Genomic DNA, 24211 nt, shown 5'->3' with positions numbered 1-24211 from the left:
TTCCTCAAAGCCTGCCAAGCTTCCTCCTGCCTCAAGGGCTTTGGACTTCCTGAGTTGTTTCTGTTTTCTAACCTTTTCTTCATCAGGATGGCAAAAATGGTGATTTTCAATTCTAGTATTCTTTCTTAATTTGCTAGATTTTTCTGTAAAAAGAAAATTCCCTTCATCAACCATTTGGTTGTACTAATACTAGCAGGGCCCTGTTGGGCTCCTGGGGACAAGGACTCTCTGTGACCCCCATTTCTTTGATTATATGAAACAGCCTTCCTTCAGCCTCCATGATGTTCCCTGAGTTCCAAAGGGTAGATTCAAGCAATTGTAAATTAGGGGAAGTGAGGTGATGTGAGATCAGGGAGAAAACAAACAGTCAAAGGGAGCCTTAGGGCAAGGTCTTGTTCCCCCCATCAAAGGATACAGTCAACAGTATCTTTGAGCTATTCTGCAGATACTGAAACTCTTTCCAGGTGAGAGAAGTTAATAATTAATGATGGCATGCTACCCACAAGTATATAGACCTCACACTAGTTGGACCTCAAGGTTGACAATGTAGACTCCTAACTTACTTCATCGTTAACCCTTCAGAAGAATGTCCACAAGCTAATCATGTCATCCTCTTTGAATAATTACTATAAAACCTGTTTCTATATTCCCCAAGTTGGGACATATGGTTTTAAGAGTATGAGCCCACTGTGTCCCATTTTTCCTGGCAAGAAATAAAGCTATCCTTTTCCACGTCACTCAAAACTCTGTCTCCAAGATTAAATTTGGCACCGGTATACAGAGAAGCTGAGTTTTCAGCATCAGAATTAAGCTTTAATTCTAAGAAAGGTAAGGCAATTTCATAACAAAATTTTATTCTCTTTATTTTTCTCCTGTTTACCATTTTTTAAAATAATGACTGTGGTATAATAAAATATTAGTTCAGTTCAGACACTCAGTGGTGTACGACTCTTTGTGATGCCATGGACTGCAGCATATCAGGCCTCCTGTCCATCACCAACTCCCACAGTTTACTCAAACTCATGTTCATTGAGTCAATGGTGCCATCCAACCATCTCATCCTCTGTCGTCCCCTTCTCCTCCCATCTTCAGTCTTTCCCAGCATCAGGGTCTTTTCAAATGAGTCAGCTCTTCACATCAGGTGACCAAAGTATTGGGAGTTTCAGCTTCAACATCATTCCTTCCAATGAATACTCAGGAGTGATTTCCTATAGGATGGACTGGTTGGATCTGCTTGCATTCAAGGGACTCTCAAGAGTCTTCTCCAATATCATAGTTCAAAAGCATCAATTCTTTAGCACTCAGCTTTATTTATAGTCCAAATCTCACATGCATACATGACCACTGGAAAAACCATAGCCTTGACTAGACAGACCTTTGTTGGCAAAGTAATGTCTCTGCTTTTTAATATGCTGTCCAGGTTGGTCATAACTTTCTTTCAGAGGAGTAAGTGTCTTTTAATTTCATGGCTGCGTCACCATCTGCAATGATTTTGGAGCCCAGAAAAATAAAGTATGCCCCTGTTTCCACTGTTTGTTCATCTATTTGCCATGAAGTGATGGGACCGGATGCCATGATCTTAGTTTTCTGAATGTATTGCTTTGAGCCAACTTTTTCACTCTTCTCTTTCACTTTCATCAAGAGGCTTTTTAGTTCCTCTTCACTTTCTGCCATAAGGGTGGTGTCATCTGCATATCTGAGGTTATTGATATTTCTCCCGGTAATCTTGATTCCAGCTTGTGCTTCATCCAGCCCAGCATTTCTCATGATGTACTCTGCATATAAGTTAAATAAGCTGGGTGACAATATACAGCCTTGACATACTCCTTTTCCTATTTGGAACCGGTCTGTTGTTCCATGTTCAGTTCTAACTGTTGCTTCCTGACCTGCATATAGGTTTCTCAAGAGGCAGGTCAGATGGGCTGGTATTCCCAGCTCCTTCAGAATTTTCCACAGTTTATTGTGATCCACACAGTCAAAAGCTTTGGCATAGTCAATAAAGCAGAAATAGATGTTTCTCTGGAAATCTCTTGCTTTTTCGATGATCCAGCGGATGTTGGCAATTTGATCTGTGGTTCCTCTGCCTTTTCTGAAAACAGCTTGAACACCTGGAAGTTCATGGTTCATGGACTGCTAAAGCCTGATATGGAGAACTTTGAGCATTTGTGAGATGAGTGCAATTGTGCCGTAGTTTGAGCATTCTTTGGCATTGCCTTTCTTTGGGAATGGAATGAAAACTGACCTTTTCCAGTCCTCTGGCCACTGAGTTTTCCAAATTTGCTGGCATATTGAGTGCAGCACTTTCACGGCATCATCTTTCAGGATTTGAAATAGCTCTACTGGAATTCCATCACCTCCACTAGCTTGGTTCATAGTGATGCTTTCTAAGGCCCACTTGACTTCACATTCCAGAATGTCTGGCTCTAGGTGAGTGATCACACCATCGTGATTATCTGGATCATGAAGATCTTTTCTGTACAGTTCTTCTGTGTATGCTTGCCACCTCTTCTTAATATCTTCTGCTTCTCTTAGGTCCATACCATTTCTGTCCTTTATCGAGCCCATCTTTGCAAGAAATGTTCCCTTGGTATCTCTAATTTTCTTAAAGAGATCTCTAGTCTTTCCCATTCTATTGTTTTCCTCTGTTTCTTTGCATTGAAGGCTGAGGAAGGCTTTCCTATCTCTCCTTGCTATTCTTTGGAACTCTGCATTCAGATGCTTATATCTTTCCTTTTTTCCTTTGCTTTTCGCTTCTCTTCTTTTCACAGCTATTTGTAAGGCCCCCTCAGACAGCCATTTTTCTTTTTTGCATTTCTTTTCCATGCGGATGGTCTTGATCCCTGTCTCCTGTACAATGTCACGAACCTCATTCCATAGTTCATCAGGCACTCTATCAGGTCTAGCCCCTTAAATCTATTTCTCACTGCTACTGTATAATCATAAGGGATTTGATTTAGGTCATACCTGAATGGTCTAGAGGTTTTCCCTACTTTCTTCAATTTCAGTCTGAATTTGGCAATAAGGAGTTCATGATCTGAGCCACAGTCAGCTCCCGGTCTTATTTTTGCTGACTGTATAGAGCTTCTCCATCTTTGGCTGCAAAGAATATAATCAATCTGATTTCAGTGTTGACCATCTGATGATGTCCATGTGTAGAGTCTTCTCTTGTGTTGTTGGAAGAGGGTGTTTGCTATGACCAGTGCGTTCTCTTGGCAAAATTCTGTTAGCCTTGGCCCTGCTTCATTCTGTACTCCAAGACCAAATTTTCCTGTTACTCCAGGTGTTTCTTGACTTCCTACTTTTGCATTCCAGTCCCCTCTAATGAAAAGGACATCTTTTGGGGGTGTTAGTTCTAGAAGGTCTTGTAGGCCTTTGTAGAACCGTTCAGCTTCTTCGGCATTACTGGTTGAGGCATAGACTTGAATTACCGTGATATTGAATGGTTTGCCTTGGAAATGAACAGAGATCATTCTTTCGTTTTTGAGATTGCATCCAAATACTGCATTTTGGACTCTTTGTTGACTATGATGGGTACTCCATTTCTTCTAAGGGATTCTTGCCCATAGTAGTAAATATAATGGTCATCTGAGTTAAATTCACCCATTCCAGTCCATTTTAGTTCACTGATTCCTAAAATGTCGATATTCACTTTTGCCATCTCCTGTTTGACCACTTCCAATTTGCCTTGATTCACGGACCTAACATTCCAGGTTCCTATGCAATTTTGCTCTTTACAGCATCAGACCTTGCTTCCATCACCAGTCACATGCACAAATGGGTGTTGTTTTTTGCTTTGGCTCCGTCTCTTCATTCTTTCTGGAGTTATTTCTCCCTTGATCTCCAGTAGCATATTGGGCACCTACTGACCTGGGGAGTTCATCTTTCAGTGTCCTATCTTTTTGCCTTTCATACTGTTCATGGGGCTCTCAAGGCAAGAATACTAAAGTGGTTTACCATTCCCTTCTCCAGTGGACCACATTCTGAAAGTATACATTTTGTCTTTGGCCCTGGTTCCCGGCACAAAGGTCCTAAAACCCTTGGAATTTCCTGAGTCGGAGGAGTGCTTTTTGTTATTCATAACAAGCTCTTTTTGATCAGAGCTTATGCTAATGAGGTGATTGGAGTGAGGGAGCCAGATAGCTTCAGGATGGGAACTAGTCACCAGCAAGGCAAACAAGTGATTAGAGGGTAGTAAAATTTAGCCCCATCTCCTCCCCCACCTCCAGGGACAGGAGGTAGAGATTCAGTATAAAAACTCTTAAAGACATTCCAAGAGCTTCCAGCAGGTGAACACACTGGGAGCATGATGTACCAGGGAAGGGCATGGAAGCTCTAGGCTTCTCTCTCCATATTTTGCCCTATGCATCTCTACCTTTCAGCTATTTGAGTTCTATTTTTTAATAATAAATTGGTAAGCCTAATTAAAATGTTTTTCTGAGTTCTGTGAGCTATTCCAGCAAAATATCAAACCCGGGAGAGGAAGAGATTGTGGGAAGCCCTGGACAATCATAGTCAGCCAGGCACAAGTGTTCTGTTAGCATCTCAAATGTGGGGAGTCATGTGGGATTGAGCCCTTAAATCTGTGGAGTCTGACACTAGCTTGGGGTAGTTAGTGTCAGATTTGAATTGAATTGTTGAATATACAATCTCATAGATGCAATTCCCTAGCATCCTCTAAAGGTGACCAACGAGGGCTTCTCTGTTCTTAGCTACAAAGTAAACTCATGGATTTAGAGATATTTGATGTGACTTAATCCACTACAGTTAATATTCTTAATGATATTCAAATTATACCAATCTTTGACTACTAGAAGCTTTTCAAATTGGCTTCTGAATCCTTTTGATGTGACCGTAATAGTCTTTGATGGCTAGAAGGAAAAAAATTTAATGTATTTGTCATATTTGTCTGGTCCTTTACATAAAGGTCCTTATGTTGTATAGAACAACAGGAACACCTCAATCTTCAGCATTTTATCATACTTTACATTGTCAGAATGTTGGATTGAAAAATTTTCATAGCAATCTGACTCTGTAAAAAAGTTCTTAGAATGGGTCAACATCTATACTTATTCACAAGCAAGGAAAATGGGAGCATGACAGAAACATGGGAACTGAGGGCCAAAACCATAAATAAAGTATAGCACAAAGATATACTCTTTGGAATTCAATATTTAATATTATTAATTAATAACATTTCATTTACTATTATTGAGGTGGCCAAAAACTTCTTGCAGATTTTTCCATAAGATCTTAAAAGAAAATCCCAAATGAACATTTTGGCCAAGCCAATACTAACAGAACACTGTTAATAGCAGCTTACTAAGGTTAGATGTTTTCATTGAATGGGATTAAATTTGAAGGAGCTATTGAACTTGACTAAAGTAATATATGCTACTAATTAACATTCATGGAAAGTTTTTAAGTAGCCTTTAGGAAGCATTTTTGGGAAAGAAATTATCTGGACAAAAATAGATTGCCTGGACTAGAACTGTAAGTAGATCTAGATTCTTCATTCGGACTCATGTCTGAAGATTTACTGCATAATCGATCATGTATTAATTAATAGTAAAGAATTTCCAGCATCCTGCAAATAAAGTTTATATTAAATAAGTAAATATGATGAACTGTGGACTTAGATGGTATTTGGTGGCAAGAAAAAAGTCATTCTTTCTAGCAAACAGAGAAGCAGAATTCACTTGATATTTTTTTAGAAAGATTTTTTTCTTAGAAAGACAATATTTCTACCAGAAGTCTACTGATTTCAGCTAAAACTCAATAGTTTACCTCTATTTTAAATTAGTCTTCATATTGCTGAAAAATGTTGTATACCCACAAAATTTTTGTGTGGCATTTTGTTCTTCTACTATTTAGCAATTTAACAACACAGTTCTAAGGGATGAGAGTTCAGTTTCACTCTTTATGGCGTTTGTATCTTATTAGCATCCAAAGGATTAGCTGGAACCCTGGAATGGACATATTTTGATACTATTACTAAATGAATTCAGAAAGTCTTTAATTACACTAGGTTACCCCACCCTCATCTTTCCTTCTTAAGGTGCTGTTTCATACATTCAAGGTTCATAGCGAACCACTCACTATGCTAGTAGAGACAAATAGGTGTAAGGTAAAGAGTAAAACAGATCTAATTCTGATGCCAGTTAAACTGTGTTACCTTGGTTAAGTACTTACTTCTCTGAATATGTTTTCTTCTATGGAAAGCAGAAGGTAATAAAGCCTGCTCTGAATAGTACTCTTAATTGAAGTGGAATTGAATGAGATGGCATACATAAAATACTGTCAACTGATACTAGATGCTTAGTAAGTGCTAGTTCTTATTTCCTTTTGATGCCAGTGCCTTATTACTAACGTTGTCTGCTTATTACTTCAGTTTAACATTTATAGAATGCCCAACACATGCTAGGCACTGGACTAGATACAAAGGCTAAGAGGGATAAGATCTGGCCCCTGCATTCAAATAACTCAGAATCTATTAAGGAAGACAAACATGTGAAAACTTATTTTGCTTGAACAGAGTTGAGAACCACCAAAGATAAGTTTACATTCTTTGTCCTTTATGGTAAATACTAACTTAATTGTAACAGTATAACAGAAAATAAAATGCTAGATTTTGCATCATTTGCAAAATAAGCTTTATTCTTATAAACTTTAAAATAGCCTTATAAATAGAACTTATTGCTATACTATCTTAAGGTATATTCATTCTTAAGAGACACAAGACTTTTTGTTTTATGTAACAAATAATAAATGTGATATTTTCAGTAAAAGTTGCATCTCTGGACAAACAAATGAAAAGACCAAACAAAACAAAACAAAAAAACGCCACCCAACTGCCACTTCTGAAGAGCTGGGAGCCAAAACAGGGGGTCAGAGCAAAAGCAATGCATTGCATACCTCTATATGCAACCTGCAATGCAGGAGACCCCAGTTCAATTTGTGGGTCAGGAAGATCGCCTGGAAAAGGGATAGGCTACCTACTCCAGTATTCTTGGGCTTCCCTGGTGGCTCAGCTGGTAAAGAATCCACCTGCAATGTGGTAGACCTGGGTTCAATCCCTGGGTTGGGAAGATCCTCTGGAGAAGGGAACAGCTACACCCACTCCAGTATTCTGGCCTGGAGAATTCCATGGACTGTACAGTCCTTGAGGACTGTATAGCCCATGACTGAGGGACTTTCACTTTCACTTTTTCACTATATACAACACCACCAAAGAGGTGAGAAAACTCTAAGCCAACCCTCTGGTCCAACCCCTGAACACACCCATTTCCTCACTCCACATAAGGAATCTGAAATTTCTATTGACTGGTTAAGGTCAAGAACCCTGGTTGGTATCAGTTCTAACAATTTTTATAAAATATATTAATCCAAATATGATTGTATAAACATTTCATAATGCACTGCATTTTCCATTGCAGTTAAATCTTTCTAAACTTGCAATTATCTTAATTTGGTCTTTTCAAAGGTTCAGGTAACCCCTTTTGAAATGTACCATTTCTTATACAAGTGACAAGATTTTTTATACACTTTTCTTAGAGAACAATAATTCTATGTTATTCTTGCTGAATAATAACTGAAAAGAGAAAAATTCTGAAAATGTCTTAATACTGTAAAACCCATTAACCTAAAAGGGATCTTTGTTCCTGAAGGAAAATAAATCCTGTGATTACATGTCAAAATTTATCCTTGAGAGCATGAAATCTGCATATTTATTGCATTGTCTTGAATAAACACTATAAGAGGATTACAAAGTATAAAACTTGAATGTTCTATTAATCCTGATTACTTTAAAGTGTGTATTACTTTAAAATGTTAAATTCCTAGGAAAATTGGTTTCATAAACCACACACTACTACCCTTGCTAAGCTGCTGCTGCTGCTAAGTCACTTCAGTCATGTCCGAGTCTGTGCAACCCCATAGACGGCAGACCAACAGGCTCCCCTGTCCCTGGATTCTCCAGGCAAGAACACTGGAGTGGGTTGCCATTTCCTTCTCTAATGCATGAAAGTGAAAAGTGAAAGTGAAGTCGCTCAGTTGTGGCTGACTCTTCATGACCCCATGGACTGTAGCCTACCAGGTTCCACCATCCATGGGATTTTCCAGGCAAGAATACTGGAGTGGGTTGCCATTTCCTTCTCCAAGAGATCTTCCCGACCCAGGGATTGAACCTGGGTCTCCTGCATTGTAGGCAGACGTTTTACCGTCTGAGCCATCAGGGAAGTCCTATCTAATGTCCCCATAAATATGTGCAGTTAAAACAAATCATGGTCAGTTTTGGCTATTTTTAAGATGGTTATCAAATTATTAAATTTAAATATAAACTAAGACTAATATTCAGGTTTATATGATTAAGTTCCCAAGAGGTTCAGTTAATTGCTTGCAAATTTTAAGTAGAGCTTACAAAATCCCTAATATAGGGGTTCATAAAATATGTTATTGGTAAATAGTTGTAGTCAAAATTATATTTATACTACTAAGTATGATATTAAAGAGAAATCTTGAGATTAAGACTTAATCTCTCCTAGAGCATTTTCCTGAAGGCACACATTCATATTAGTCAACACTGCAAAATACCCTGTTTTTAATCTTTGGACAAAGATAATTTTTTTGACACAGACATCATTTTCTCAAGTATTTTCTCCTAAGTACACACATTTTAAGAAGTCAATGAAATCAAAGGCTTTCCACTATTTCCGTCTTCATCTCCCCTCACCCTATTCTCCATCTTTTTTGTTTCTTCAAGTATATGTTTGTTATTGGCTGAGGCAGGAAAAGAGAAAGACGACACAAGCCATGTGGAAACCCCACCTCTATTCTGTCTTCCATCAAGTTGTGGAGATGAGGCTGTTAGTAGGTTGGCAAGTCCCCTAGAACTTGAGCTCTGTGGAGAACCATGAGCTGGGTCTTTACAGCTACACTAGCCTTGCACTAGTCTAAATATCCTTGAAGTCCCCAGACAAAACTTGGAGGGCTAGAGAATCACAAATTTTAAAACAAAAGTCTAATTTCTTGAGAAGGCATTTGTCTTTTTTCTGGTACACATCCAGTAGTTAAAAGCCTTTTTTCTGAGACATTTTATTAAACTCAAAAAGTTGTTGAGAGTGATGAGAAACTGAGGGAGTCATTATTACTTATTATTAATAATGGTATTATTTATGATGTGTTCGCTCTGTTAAGGGCTTTGGTCACAATTTATTTAGCCTTCACTCCAGCCCTATGAGGACATACTATGGTTTTCCCTGTTTGGGAGAAGAAAATTAAGCTTAAAGGGGCAAAGCAAGTAATTTGTTTCTAGTCATACAAATCAAGGGGCTTTCCTGGTGACTCAGACGGTAGAGAATTCGCCTGCAATGTGGGAGACCTGGATCAATCCCTGGGTTGGGAAGATCCCCTGGAGAAAGAAACGGCAACCCACTACAGCATTCTTGCCTGGAGAATCATGGACAGAGGAGCCTGATGGGCTACAGTCCACGAGGTCACAAAGAACAGACACAACTAAACACAGTATATACAAATCAAGAGGGCTAAAACTTGAATCCACATCAGTTAGACTCCAAAACCTGTGTCCTTAAGCTCTATCCTATCTCAATCTACATCTGTATGGTAACAGCTATTTGGTTACTTTTGAGTGAGATAATTAATAAGCAGAGTGGTTATTAATGACCCTGAAATATTCATGATGTTACTGGCAACCAAAACCCTAATGCTTACATACACATGCACATGTGTGGGTATAGATATGTATATTTACTTATATTTCCAATTCCATACCCGCTATGAAGGTAACCAGCCTGGTATATATACTTCCATCTGTTTTACAGACATGCCTGAAGTGACTTTGCAGCAGCATACTACTGTCTGTCACACTACTAGCACACAACTATGTATGCTCATATTTTTACAGGTTTTCAGGTTAGTTGTTTTCATAAAAATATGAGTATATCCTATAAGCATTATCCTCATAGATCTTTTTCAAGTGAAAATATTAGAGAAGTATGAAACAGGGAAATAAATGATGTTTTATTTCCTCAGTATTTATTTACACATTACAATAGTCTTGATTTAAGGTAAATTACTCAAATCATAATCTATACACTACAGAGGTTTCCATATATTGCCATCATATTTTGACAACAAAGACTAGAATATCAAAGCAGGGCCATGCTTGCCTTTACCACTAGCTATTTATAAATCCACGTGGTGGGCTCTCAAGGACCTGGCTATCTGCCACCCGATGACAATCTTGCCGGAGACTCATGCTCTGGAGATGACAGAGATCCCTAATATTCCAAGGCTGACTTTAAAAGTTAAAGACCTTCTTTAGTAATGTGCCGAAAATCACGTGATATTCACAGCACTCACCTTTGGACCTGGTAATCCAGGTAACCCAGGATTTCCATGTGGCCCTGGTATGCCCTACAAATAGAAAAAAAATTCAGATCATTCTTAGATCTAGATACAAGTGTTTATTATAACATTCAAATAAATATTACATGATTTGTTAAAATGGATACGTTATTTTACAAAGTTCATTATTTCTTCTGAGGTCTTCGATATTTCAGTCTTAGAAAAGACACCGATTACAGAGCAGAACTGCGGTTTCTGTTTTTTGCTTCAAAACACTACTTTGAGGTATTTATGTCCCTTATTTACCACCTCTTATCTCCAGCCACATTGCTCAGCGCTACTTCTAAAAGTTGTGCAGAGTTAAGAAGCCCCAAAATAACAAAGTGCAATTGTTTTACTCTCCTCTCAACATCCGGTAACCCCTTCTGCACTTGGGTTTTGTTTATGCTATGGTGCATGCCTTAAGACTTACCTCATTTAACCATGCCTCTCCTACACCTGCTCAAATCATGTTCAAGTGTCAACTGAGATACCACCTTTAAATCCTGGCTAGCATGAGGTGATTTCTCTTTCCTACTCAATCCCACAGAAACTGCTGCATATAAAATTAATTTGCAATTAATTATATGTTGCCTTGGGACAATTCTATTAATATTTTATTGCTATTTTAACTTCTTCATGACATGTGCTGTTTAGTTCTAGGATTATAAATTCTTTGAAAAGCAGCTGTTTTTAATATCACCAGTGTAGTATTTAGCACATATCAGACTCCCAGTGAATATCTGTCAATTTGGGGAATTCCCTGGTGATCCAGTGGTTAGAATCTGGTGCTTTCAGTGCCTGTGGTCCAGTTTTAATCCCTGCTTGGGGAACTGAGATCCCACAAGCCGTGCAGTGTGGGGAATTTAAGAAAAAAGTGATATTTGTCCATTTGAATTCAATAACTGCTTCTATTTACTAAATACCTACTATATGTAAGTAACTGTTACTGCTTTATTTATTATTATTATTATTACTAATCCATATAATAATCCTGCAGGGTGGTTATTTATTCCCCTTTACAAATGGGTAAACTTAGGTTCATACAACTAGCAAATAGAAGAACAAAGATTCATCTCCAGAAAGGCTTTCAGGTCTCCAGGGCTTCTATACTCATTTGGGGTTGGTACCCACCTCTGTACCCTTTGGCTATGTAGTGGTTTAGTTGCTAAGTCATGTCCAACTTTTGCGACCCCATGGACTGCAGCCTACTAGGCTCCTCTGTCCATAGGATTTCCCAGGCAAGAATACTGGAGTGGGTTTTCATTTCCTCCTCCAGGGGATCTTCCTGACCCAGGGATCGAACCCAGTCTCCTGCACTGCATGCAGATTCTTTACCAACTGAATTATGAGGGAAGACTCTCCCTTCAGTTATACCTCTATCTTAACACAGAAATACTTAATATTTATCTGTTTTTTTTCACTTCTGAATTAACAGAGCATTGTGTCAGAAGGGGGAGGAATGATAGCAATACAAACATGGAAAGTATATCTAGCAAGATGAAAACTAATGGAAAAAATTAGATTTCATGACCTCTCATTTGTGTAGTCTTCAAAAATAAATTTTTGAATAAAGTAGGTGGGAAAATTTATAAGGATTAACAAATGATTTGTTGATGTGGGACCAATGGGTATAAAGTATTATTCCACAGAGCTCATTAGTGCAAGAGTGAGCAAGGACAATAACTTTAGGAAAAATTAGCATCAGTGAAAGTCTGGGACTTAAAAAAAAAGGATAACTTACTGTTTGTTGCCAAATAAGATAAAATCTAGGGATAGAAAAGGTTAAGTTATGGAAGAACAGCCTTAGCAGTGGAGAGGGAATATAATTAATGCAAAGGGGAACTCAGTGCCTCAGAAAGCAAAATCCAGGGTCTCCAGACAGAAAAGGGGTAGGACAGAAATGGTTTGTTGGCTGGAGGAGAGTGGACAAGTTTACAAAACACTCTTGGGAGGAATGTGGTAGGTCATCAAGTATAGAGAAAGAAAAGAAATGTTAAACAGCTAGAGCAGAGTAAGCATTCATCTTGAGCCTCACATCAACAAGAGCTTGATGTGAATAAGGACCATTTAAATTAGCATTTTAGGGTGAGTTTTACATTAATTTGTTTATATGATAAGCAAAAATTAGTAAAGAAAGTGGATTGTATATGGTATTTACATTTGTCTTTATAACATACAATCATAATTCCTTTTCTAGCTCTTCAAAGAATTTCTGCTAGTAAAAGTTCACTTTTTTTTTTTTTGAGGTTTGAAAGAAATGAATTCTAACACAGCAATAAATCTTTTGTTGGACCTGTTTAATGTGAAAAACTACTGCTACCCTTGAGGAAGCTTTTTTCCTCAGGACAATTATTTTTTTAGTTTATAAGTCCAATATTTTCCACTATGTAATCCAGGAATGCACTATTTTAAGGCTGCTCACTCTTCTTCATTTCCCAAAGTAAATGATCCCCACCTTGGACTATCAACTACAGATGAGATCACTTTATAACTAAGAATAATGCTACAAGTAGCACCAAAACAATCACTAATCTACAAATTTGATTATCTTTTTGGGCATGTTCACAGAGAATGCTTTGGCTGGGTGTTTACACTCAAATAAATAAGTGGCACATGTTCCCAAGCTTCTCTTGAATTGGCAAAGGCCAGGCTAAGTTTGACAATCCAGGCGGATTTCCAGAGGAAGTACAGACTGTACAACAGTAGGAAAAGCATACTGGAAAGCTACCAACTCTAACAGCAAGTGAGAAATGGAGCCCATCCACTTACCCGTGGACCTCTCTTTCCTGATGGACCTGGGATGCCTGCTGGGCCAGGGGGACCCTTGGAAAACAAATGCTGAGATATTAGACAAGAGAACAGATACATCCTTTCTCACAAGTCTTGTGAAGATTTCACTCCAGGGCTCTTTTTTGGTCCCCAGTTACTAGCTGATGATGGTTTTAAAATAACATGAAACCCCTCACCTTAATCAGCAGGAGTGAGAGTTGAAACTCAAATGTCCTCTTTAATCTGGTCAGATATGGCAGCAGGAAGTCTATGACTTATGGTTACGGCCACTGTATCTGGTTTTTACAGGGACCATAACTAGTAGTTTTGTGGGTAGTTTTTTACCTAAATTTACTTTTACTACTGAAAGAGGAATTCAATTTAGGGTTTGGAGACCAACAACTACAGGTTTTTGGGGGTTTTTTCCAAACACATTTCAAAAGAAGACTTGCCTTGAAAAAATAAAGCACTGACCATTTTATGTTTTTTTAGAAGACTTATACTAAAGATCTATGTAATGTGTTCAACTGTTACAATGAGATCCTTCTAGTTTGTGAGTTGCTCAGTTGTGTCCAACTCTTTCCGAACCCATGGACTATACACAGTCCATGGAATTCTCCAGGTCAGCATACTAGAGTGGTAGCCATTCCCTTCTCCAGGGATCTTCCCAACCCAGGGATTGAACCTGGGTCTCCTGCATTACAGGCAGATTCTTTACCAGCTGAGCTAGTATATTCAGTAATATATCTGCCCTACACAAAATGCAGCATACCAAGAGGTCAATAGAGAAATGGTTTTGTAAAAACAAAATCAATTTTAAGTAAAAACAATAAAAAAGTAAAAACAGATCAATTTTAAGGTATTCTGAGTTCTTTAAATGTCACTTTTGAAATATATCAAATAAGAAATAGGAAACTACTACTTTGCTTCCACATATTAATGCCTTATATTATCTTTTTTTTTTAAACTTATTTTAACAATCAACTGGTGGAGGAATAAATATTCATTTGGGATATGATTAATACATATTCATTCATTCATCTGCCTATTCATTTCATTGTTACTGAGCACTCTGCTGCCATGGTATTATTCTTGATGTCTCAGAGCATACATATAGCTATGTTTTACATTTATATACAATGTTTTACAAACATTCATTCATTACTGCAGTAAAAATACTATGAACTTTGATATTAAACATGTCAAGGTTAAGACATTAGCCCTACCATTAACATATAGCATGACCTACTGATCTTCATTGTCATGTAACATTTTTCTCTTTGAAATGTTCTCCTTTATTGATGCTTGTTTTCAGTTTTTTTCAGTCACTTTTCAGTTTTCTAATGTTCTTTGTATATTTCAAACTGTCCATTTTCCTTTTTATTTTGCCTTTTTATACCCCTTAATAAAAACCTTTCATGTATTTCTTAAAATTAAAAAAGTAATATTTCTCTTTCAACCACATAAAAGTAATATTTCTATTCTCCATCCTGAACTATTCAAATATTTTGAGAGTTACTACTATATCACTAGCTTCCATCAAAACTTGACTTTCACTTATTTAAAAAAAAATTAAAACTCTTTTTAAAACAGTTCTGGTTCTATTTTTATCCTCAGAACTTAACAGCTGATGATTTTAAGTCCTCTAAAATAAACTCTAAAAATAAAAAATTAAATGCAAAATTAAAATATCTAGTTTGGTTTACTGCCCTATCACGCTACTTTGTGACAAAAGAAACACTACTACATTCACACTGAAAAAGAAATTATTACAGTTCATATTAGATAGTGGAGGTGGGGGAAAAGTATATTTATGCTGTGATTAAAATATTTGAATTAATTAGCAATAAGTATTAACTTGTCTTCACAATTTTTCATTTCCATATCTTTGAGAATAAGTTATTAATAGGTATTTCCTAGAAACCAGAGAAGGAAAGCAATTTTATATTATATGACTTTTTATGAATTATTTTCTATAAGTGAAGTACTAGAAAAGGCACTTTAACTTTCAGATTATCAGTTATTAAGAGAAAGTATAATTTAGTTAAAGAGCAATGCTATGGCAATCATCCAAAGTGAAAGTGAAGTCGCTCAGTCGTGTCCGACTCTTCGCGACCCCATAGACTGTAGCCTACCAGGCTCCTCCACCCATGGGATTTTTCCAGGCAAGAGTACTGGAGTGGGTTGCCATTTCCTTCTCCAGAGGATCTTCCTGACCCAGGGATTGAAACCAGGTTTCCAGCATTATAGGCAGACGCTTGACTGTCTGAGCCACCAGGGAAGCCTGGCAATCATCCAATCTACAATCAAATCATGCTTCAATCATTTACTTGCTGAATGACCTTAGACAAATCAGCTACTCTTGCTAAGACTTAGTTTTCTCATATTTATAACACTGATGATGTTACAGTGGATATTAAAGTTATCGTATATAAAATACTTGTAACTATGTCTGATATAGAGTAATTAACCATAAACGATAGAGCAATTGTTTAAAGGTATGCATGGAGCACAAGTAGTACTCAGTGTTGGTTACAACATTATTATTACTAAGGTAATATACTGAAAAAAATGTATCCAATACTTGTAAGAGAGTAGTGTCTGGTCCATCTTGGAAGTCTTGCATCTAAATTTCTTTTTATAGTTCACTCACTCATTGATTCATTCACTTACTCAATAAACATTAGTAAGCAACAAAGCCTCCTGGAGCTGACAATGAGATAAAAAGACACCCACTAACAAATAAACACACAGTATGCATTTTATTTAGTGAGATAAAGAAAAGAATAAGCAACCAAGAGAGATCAACACAGTGCACATAGTTTATATTGTGCTATGAGAGAATGCGTCCCTGAGGAAGCTCTAAGTTAGACCTAAAAAATGAAGAGGAATGAGGAAAGGGGAGAAAACAAAATTTGAAAATAGGAATAAAATGAATGACAGCATGAGTAAAATAAAACAAAAATACAATCTTATTAAGGAACTAAAAGAAAGCCAACAGTGGAAGTAAGCAAAAGTGGAACAAAGTGACGTTGCCGAGGAAAACAGGGGCCAAATGACATATGACTGCATGGGTCATGATAAAGACTTTTTAATTTATTCTAACTGCTACACTCTCCTGTCACTGAAGAGTTTTAAGCAGATAAATGACATGATGTAATTTACATTCTAAAATGGGTCACTAGTGAATTTCTATAAAAGACAGCAGAATGAGAACATTTTAAAGCTACCCTCCTTCCCTCAAAAACCCTCTGAAAACAACAAAAAATACCAAAAGAAAAAAACTTCTCTGATGAAACAAGAAAACGACCACAACCACAAACCACAAAATATGAAAATTATCTTTCAAATAGTGAGACATTTTGGAATAAGGAAAGATGCTGAAAGATGACTGAAAACAAAAAACCCTCCTTAGACCTCAAACCTGGGACAGGCTACAGATATCTAACAGTATATCAGTCCAGAAAGTTCATTCCAATGATCCTTTAATGACAATAGCTAAGTTCAAGGGAATGGTAAAGCCACAGGGAATATAATTCATGACCCTGCAAAGATCCAGTTCAAACAACCCAAGAGTAAGGAAGGCAGAGCTGAAAAGGAAGACCCCGTCATTTTTATGATCTGCAACAAATCTCCTAACCTCAGGAAATTTCTGGTGGAGGAAGGAGGTAAAAGACAAGAGCATGAATCATCATATCACTTCTTAGACTGATACAGAGGGCTTCATGTATATGAAAACGAGAGGAGATACATTTCTAGGTAGAGGACACAATACATATCGAAAGATGGCATTGAAGGCAGCAACTTGAATTTGATGCTGTGTACTACTCCACCTAACTCCCTTTTGCCTCTCCCTATACCATGCTAGGAGAAGGCAATGGCACCCCACTCCAGTACTGTTGCCAGGAAAATCCCATGGATGGAGGAGCCTGGTAGGCTGCAGCCCATGGGGTCGCTAAGAGTCAGACACGACTGAGTGACTTCACTTTCACTTTCCACTTTCATGCATTGGAGAAGGAAATGGCAACCCACTCCAGTGTTCTTGCCTGGAGAATCCCATGGACGGAGAAGCCTGGTAGGCTGCCGTCTATGGGGTTGCACAGAGTCAGACACGACTGAAGCGACTTGGCGGCAGCAGCATACCATGCTAAAGCACATAGTGGCCCAAATAGTGGCGTTTCTATTTTAAAAATGAGCGATAACCAGAAAGAAACCAGCAAGGGACCTATACATTTTGAGGGGAGGGGGGAAGTGTGAGGACAGAAACATAAATTAAAAGTAAATGAAAATTTTTTTACCAGAAAAGGATTGCTTCATGCAGAGAAAGAAGTTCATATAGTTCATTATAAATCCAAAGAATTTCAAGATGCTGTTTCTCTACAAAAAGCTCAAAGAAGAGTCATAAAAGACAAAAATAACAACCAAGGTAATGAAATGTGAGCCAAAAGAGCTTAAAGATTGAAAGAGCAAAAAAAGAAAGAATTATAGACTAAATCCACATCAGAAGCAATACCACCTGACCACAATTGAAAAAAATCAGTTAAGGAATATGGATGTAGTTTAACTGAATTTACATAAAACAAAATGGAAAAAAAGCAAACACATGGACATCATTGTAGAGAAGATAATAAATACTATCATCACAAAGGACTTTTAACATGTGTGTACTGGTGTGCCTGAAGAATATAGAAAAATGGATAAGAAAAATACCTGAGAATTAAGGAGAGATGTTTCTTTAGAGTATGAAATGAGTCGTCAGTCCAGGTTCGATGCATGATACTGGATGCTTGGGGCTGGTGCACTGGGATGACCCAGAGGGAGGGTATGGGGAGGGAGGAGGGAGGACGGTTCAGGGTGGGGAGCACGGGTATACCTGTGGCGGATTCATTTCGATGTTTGGCAAAACTAATACAATATTGTAAAGTTTAAAAATAAAATTAAATTAAAAAAAAAAAAAGAAAGTAAAACAAAACAAAAAACTTCAGATCAAAAGAGTACCAGAAAAAACTGACACAAAACCTAATAGCTTTATTGAAATGAACTTCAAAGATATCAAAAGAACATCAAGGGTGTGTAGATGAAAAACAGGCACCAACAAGTAGGAAAGATCAGGCTGTCCTCAGGCTTAATCCACTTCAAGAAGCAGTGCAAAATCTCTATAAAGTTCATCATTTCATCACCATTTACTCTCTCATACACTTTCTGAAATTTGCCTTTAGACTTCTACACTATGCTGAAATCATTATCAAAGTTCAATAACAACTTTCCCATCAGAAGATCCAAAGGATTTCCTCTACTTTTTCTCAGTCTTGAGCTTTCAGCACTGCTGATCAATATCTTCTCAAAACTCTCATCTTTGGCTTTTATGATACTATATTATGGGCTTCCCTGATGGCTCAGACAGTAAAGAATCTGCCTGCAATGCAGGAGACCTGGGTTTGATCCCAACCCTGGGTCGGGAAGATCCCCTGGACAAAAGAATGGCTCCTCACGCCAGTATTCTTGCCTGGAGAATTTCATGGACAGAGAAGCCTGGCAGGCTACCATGGGGTTACAAAGAGTCAGACACAACAGAGTGACTAACACTAACTATATTGTTCTGTCCCATCTGTCTATCCTGTCACATTTCTCTTTTTTTTTTTTTTTTCCTTCTATAACCACAAAGCAAACATGCCTTACAATTTGGCTCTTGACTCTATGCCAAGTCCTTTCCTTGCAAATTTCTTGACTCTCTAATACTGATGGGAAAACTCCCATAATCTATACCCCCCCTACTTTGACTTCTCTTTTCACTTCACCTTCTTCAAATCTTTCAACAGCTTACTGATTTGCCAACAGCACCTTAAATGTTTTAACTCGGTTTCTTCTCCTAAAATCAACTTCCTGTCTTAATTATTGGTTTTTATATTGGTATCACCAGTCTCTCAACCCACAGGCTTAAAACCTTAGAGCCACCTTGATCCTCTTTCTTTTCATTTGGTCCCTAAGTCCAGTTAATTTCCTAGTTCTACCAAACCTTCCTTCAAGATCTCCCTTGAATGCGACTTTTCCTTTGCATTTTCACTGCTGTTATCCTAGATAATGTCCTAGCTTTGTAACATCCAGATAACAGGAATTTCCTGTCTGTTCTGGGCACTGCCACAGACTGACTTCCCTAATCATACCTCTGCTTAGAAACCTACAAAATTCCCCACTGAGAACAAGATAAAAGTCAGAACTATTATTTGAAAATTGAGACCTCTACAACCTGTATAGGTCTACCTTGGCCTTACATTTATCTACCATTATTCAGCTTCATATTGTGAAAGAGTTTGACCTTTAGAGGCAGAAAACCTACCTCTAGGGTCAAAATCCTGGGTCTATCATTTATTGGCATGTGGTTATGAGCAAGCAAACAAATTACTCTGGGCTTCAGTTTCTTCACCTGAAAAATGAGGGTAATAATACCAAACTTACCAAGTTTTTCTACAATAACAAACATAAAGGGCATAGCAGAGTTCCTGCCACAGGTAAAAAATCTCAATAAATTATAGCTATTTTGCTGTTTTTCCTACATAAAAGATACAACAGTTTCTTTCACCTATCAAAATCATATCCATTATTTGAGGTCTAGGTTCTAAGTTTGCCTACAAGAACCTACCCTGAACAGCTCAGCCTTAAGTGATCTTTCAAAGAGTTCTCCTCAAAAATTTTTTTCTTACCTTTGAAAATGTGTACTCCACATGTTTAGTTTGCATCTCTCAGGGTCATGTATCTTACTTGACCATGAGACAAGGTTACAGATGTACTTCTGTATCACTATTACCACAATGTAAGCTCCTTCTGAGCAGTGACTCTGTTTTACACAATTTATGTTTCTGCTTTGCCCATAGGAGAGACTAAGGAAGTATCCGTGGACTATTATTGCTTCACCTACCAACCATTGCCAAAATAACTGTTTCTGGATTTAGAGCAGAGATTAATACTCATCTCTGACATTTTTTGAAAAAACTAAACAGCTTCCTTTACTGTTTAATATGACCTGCCTAGTGGCTCAATTTTACTACTAGCTGAAAAGTTATTTCTCTATAATACATTCTTCTGATTTTATTAAATCCTTTAAACATTCACTCTAAGCATTGCTCAATACCTATCAAGTTACTTTGAGTAATAACCATGAAAGAAACACAAGCTAAGCAAGTGGCATCATCTCTTGTTCTATGGTTTCTGGAACTAAACAAATGTCTCAAATTTTACTTCCATCAAATCAAGAAATATCTTAAGATATATTTTATTCTGCTTGAAATTAAAAAAAAAGATTTCTAAAGATATATAAGTTGATTATTTAAAGGTATTCAAAATATGAATGGTAAAAACATGTCTCTAATGTGATTTTAAATAGCTTTAAATGAGTCTTAAATGATTAAAAAATCATCCATCAGTAATTGCACCTACGTGACAAAAGAATTTCAGAGCTAAAATAATCAATCTATTATCTCATAGCTTTGTTAATGAATTATTAAGGAAGTGACTTGGCTTTTTTCCTACTGAATGGACTGATGGACTGCTGAGTGGCTATTTTTGCATGAGGTAGATGGAACTTCTATTAACTTATAAATGTAAATTGGCCATATCATGGAAGATATAATGAAATATGTTACTCTTTATAATCCTAAGTGAAATATTTTAATTTCTATAAGGGTTTGCTTTTCCCCAATGACTCACTATAAAATTATTTCTATCTAAAAGGTAATATTCTTTTAATTCATATATTACTTTGCTGAAAATACACTCAATAATGTAATCAAAATATTTTTATTTAGTCTACTATAATATTCTCTCTTAACATGACTATGCATTAAGTCTACAGGTTTTTAATAAAATAGAATGCTGATCTGTATTTAGCAACTCAATTCCTGATTGAATTTCGATTCAACAAGAAAAACATAGCTTACTCACCACTTTACCAGAACTAAGTAACCTTCTGAGCCAGCCAATAGTTTTTAAAAAGTACAACATTTGAGCCAGAGTAGCGTTCTGGTTGGATATATTATGGCAACCATGAATGCATTCACAGTAAGCCAGGCTACATACCTAAGACAGATCTGTTCTATATTGTTCAGCCCAGAGAATTCTTTTTGAAATGAATGGTAAATTAGTGCATTAAGACATATTTTAAAAATAATAACTTACAGGAGGTCCAGTGTCCCCTTTTGGCCCTCTTAGATTCTCCATTTCGAGCACTGTATTAAGATCCTCATAATAATAATAATAATCATAAAGCTCAGTTTCATAGCTATTTTCGATGGGATAAGTAGCATCAGGATCAAATTCACCTTCCTTCCTTAGATCAAGGTGATTATCCACAGATGGCTCATCTGTCACTCTGTATAAGGTTGTGTTTAAAATCTGCTGCAGTTCTATAAGTTCATTAGTGTGCAGATTTGCTGTGATAGCCTTCTTGAGATTCTTAATTGCATCTTGTTTTATATGTGGAAGACTAGATGATATCTTCTTAAGTGGTGACAGACCAGTTATTTTATCATTATGCTGTGTGATATTGTCCGACACATTTAGAAGAGAAATGAATTTATCCTTGTTTTTTTTCCTTGGCTCATTGAGGCTACGATGGGACATTGGCAGGCTTAAATTTGCCTGAATAAGTTGCTCAGTGATCAATTCTTTGGTCTGAATCACATGGTTCACAAGATCCATAGCAGAGACATTCCGTGAATGAAGAGAAGTTAACTGAGATCTTGATATCTGGTGTTCTTGTTGTTTATTCACTGTCACAGAATCATTATTTGTGAAATCTAGAACACTTTTGTTTTCAGTAAGTGTGTCCTGTGACAGTACTTTTTCACCCAATCTTTTGGGCAGGAGAGAGTTTTCAGGTATCTTAGTTGATACAATAGTTGTATGAGGAAGGCTTGTCTCAGGGCGACATTGCTGTTTCACATATCTGCAATAGCTTGCAGATGCTTCTGCAGAAGGAATAATATCCAACTGACATACTACTCCTTCAAAATGGACAGAATTATTATTCATACTTCCCAAGGTAAACACACTGTTAGAATCAAAGGTCTGAACTTCCGAAAGAGTCTCTCTGCTAAAATATTTCTTTCCACATTCAACAAACATTGAGACATCTTGATTGGTAACAGCAATGGCAAATGAATGCCATCGCTCATCGTGAACGCTGTAGTTGAAAAAGACAGACTGCTTTCCTCCAAGGTATACCACTAATTTTTTAGGTAATAACTGTACTCCTAATTGCAGTCTATTTTTACTTCTAATGCTGAAGAGAAATGCATTGTTTACTCTATATGACTGCAACCCAATTAATATTGTAAATGGCTGTTCTAAGTTGACTGGTAAAATTTTCACAAGAGGTGTTTCAATATAGGAATCGTTTGTTAAAATGACACCCGATTCTGTTACATGGACCCCCTGAGTTAATGGTGTAGATGATGGTGGTACAGCGGTCACTGATGAAGAGTGTCTTACATCTTTGCCTCCAAGGCCTAGTTGATGAAGAATATCTATGCCTGAAAATTAAAAAGAGAGAGAAAGAGAGAAAGAATCTTACTCTTAGGCATTCATGTGTTCATATAAATGTTTGAGTATGAGAAAATCTTCTTTGTAGGTATCAATAGTAATCCCTAAAATAAACATGCTCTATCAATAACTAATGTCTAGGTAATGAGAGGTATGGAAAGGGAGAGTAAAATGTTATTCTTTATCATCTGAAACACACCCCCCCCAATATCCCTATGCCCAAAATTTAATAAATGTTCTTTCATTCTTTCAGTTAGGAAACTTATTTGTTATTCCAATGAATGTACATGTTCAAAGATTCCCAGATGGTCATTTACTTCTTTAATTTAGAATTTAAAATTTTAAGACTTCGTTGATCAAGATTAACTGGAGACATACTTACAAAAAGAAATTTTAAGTTTGGAAACCATTTTATAAATTAAGTTCACACACCCATTTAAACTATAATTTTTCAGGATGTTTTCTCTTTAGTCTTCCAATAATTTGCAAGTTACATAAGAGCCCTCCCTATGCCTAATTCCTTAAGTGTGTGCTACACATAAAGTACCCAGTACCCTGAAAACTTCTGGACAAGACAATTGAAATTCTTAAAATTGCTGGTCACTGTATATTTTTCTCTCTCTTACATATTTCTCTCTATTCTATTTTGTCTGGGTCCTCCACAGTAATTCTTAATCTAAATAATTTATCGGTTCAGTTCAGTTCAGTCGCTCAGTCATGTCCGACTCCTTGCGACCCCATGAATCGCAGCATGCCAGGCCTCCCTGTAATTTCTAGACTTTCTTAATAATTTTTATTAAAATATAGGTTTTACATATATTTTATAATTATTATTTTTATAGTTTTCATTGTAATATTATTGATAGTATATTGCCTATCTCCCTTACCCAATTATAAACTCTTGGAAGACCGATTGTATGTCTGCTTAGAATATCTATTATACCTATTATATTATCTATTATATCTCTCTTCAAACTTTTCTATAATTTCTGAATGAATGAATTTGCCCCACCCAAATCGGATCAGGTGCAACATGTACCCCTAGAGTCCAACAAAATTATATACAATTTGTAAAAAATAATAAATTTTCTCAAAGATACAGAACAGCTTAGTCATGTGATCTTTGTTATCTTTGGGTGATAAATTTCCCAGTTGTATCACTGTACATTAAAGAACTATTTATTTATAACTATAAGTGAGGAAAAATTAAGATTTTTGAAGATTAGCCAGCAAGATTACATATCATTTTAGTTTTCCTTTCATAAGAGATTAGTAGATATTTGATAACTCATGTTTATTACAAACTGCAAATACAGTAGCAGATGTCCACCAAAATATTCCTAACAGCAGTTATAAAGTATATGTATCTCCAGGAATTTGGGGAAATACATTAAAGAGGCCCCATAAAAACATGCAAAAAAAAAAATGTCAATGTCTTATGTTTTAAAATAATTCATAAAAGATTTTAATTTTATTCCATATTATGGCTATTTGCTTTAAT

At 36.7% G+C, this 24211-nt stretch overlaps 1 protein-coding gene across 1 annotated transcript in view; it reads right to left on the bottom strand.

The window, feature by feature from the left end:
• Nucleotides 1–24211, bottom strand: part of COL24A1 (collagen type XXIV alpha 1 chain) — a 404934-nt gene that overhangs the window by 346675 nt on the left and 34048 nt on the right. The window contains exons 4-6 of the mRNA XM_055587104.1: nt 21346–22700; nt 13174–13227; nt 10378–10431 (exon numbers count right to left, since the gene is read on the bottom strand). Coding sequence (XP_055443079.1) covers nt 10378–10431; nt 13174–13227; nt 21346–22700 — 1463 coding nt within the window. The remainder of the gene's footprint in view (nt 1–10377; nt 10432–13173; nt 13228–21345; nt 22701–24211) is intronic.

Source organism: Bubalus kerabau, chromosome 6 (assembly GCF_029407905.1).
Source record: "Bubalus kerabau isolate K-KA32 ecotype Philippines breed swamp buffalo chromosome 6, PCC_UOA_SB_1v2, whole genome shotgun sequence".
NCBI classification, from domain to species: Eukaryota; Metazoa; Chordata; class Mammalia; order Artiodactyla; family Bovidae; genus Bubalus; species Bubalus kerabau.
This window is presented reverse-complemented; position numbering and strand designations above follow the sequence as displayed.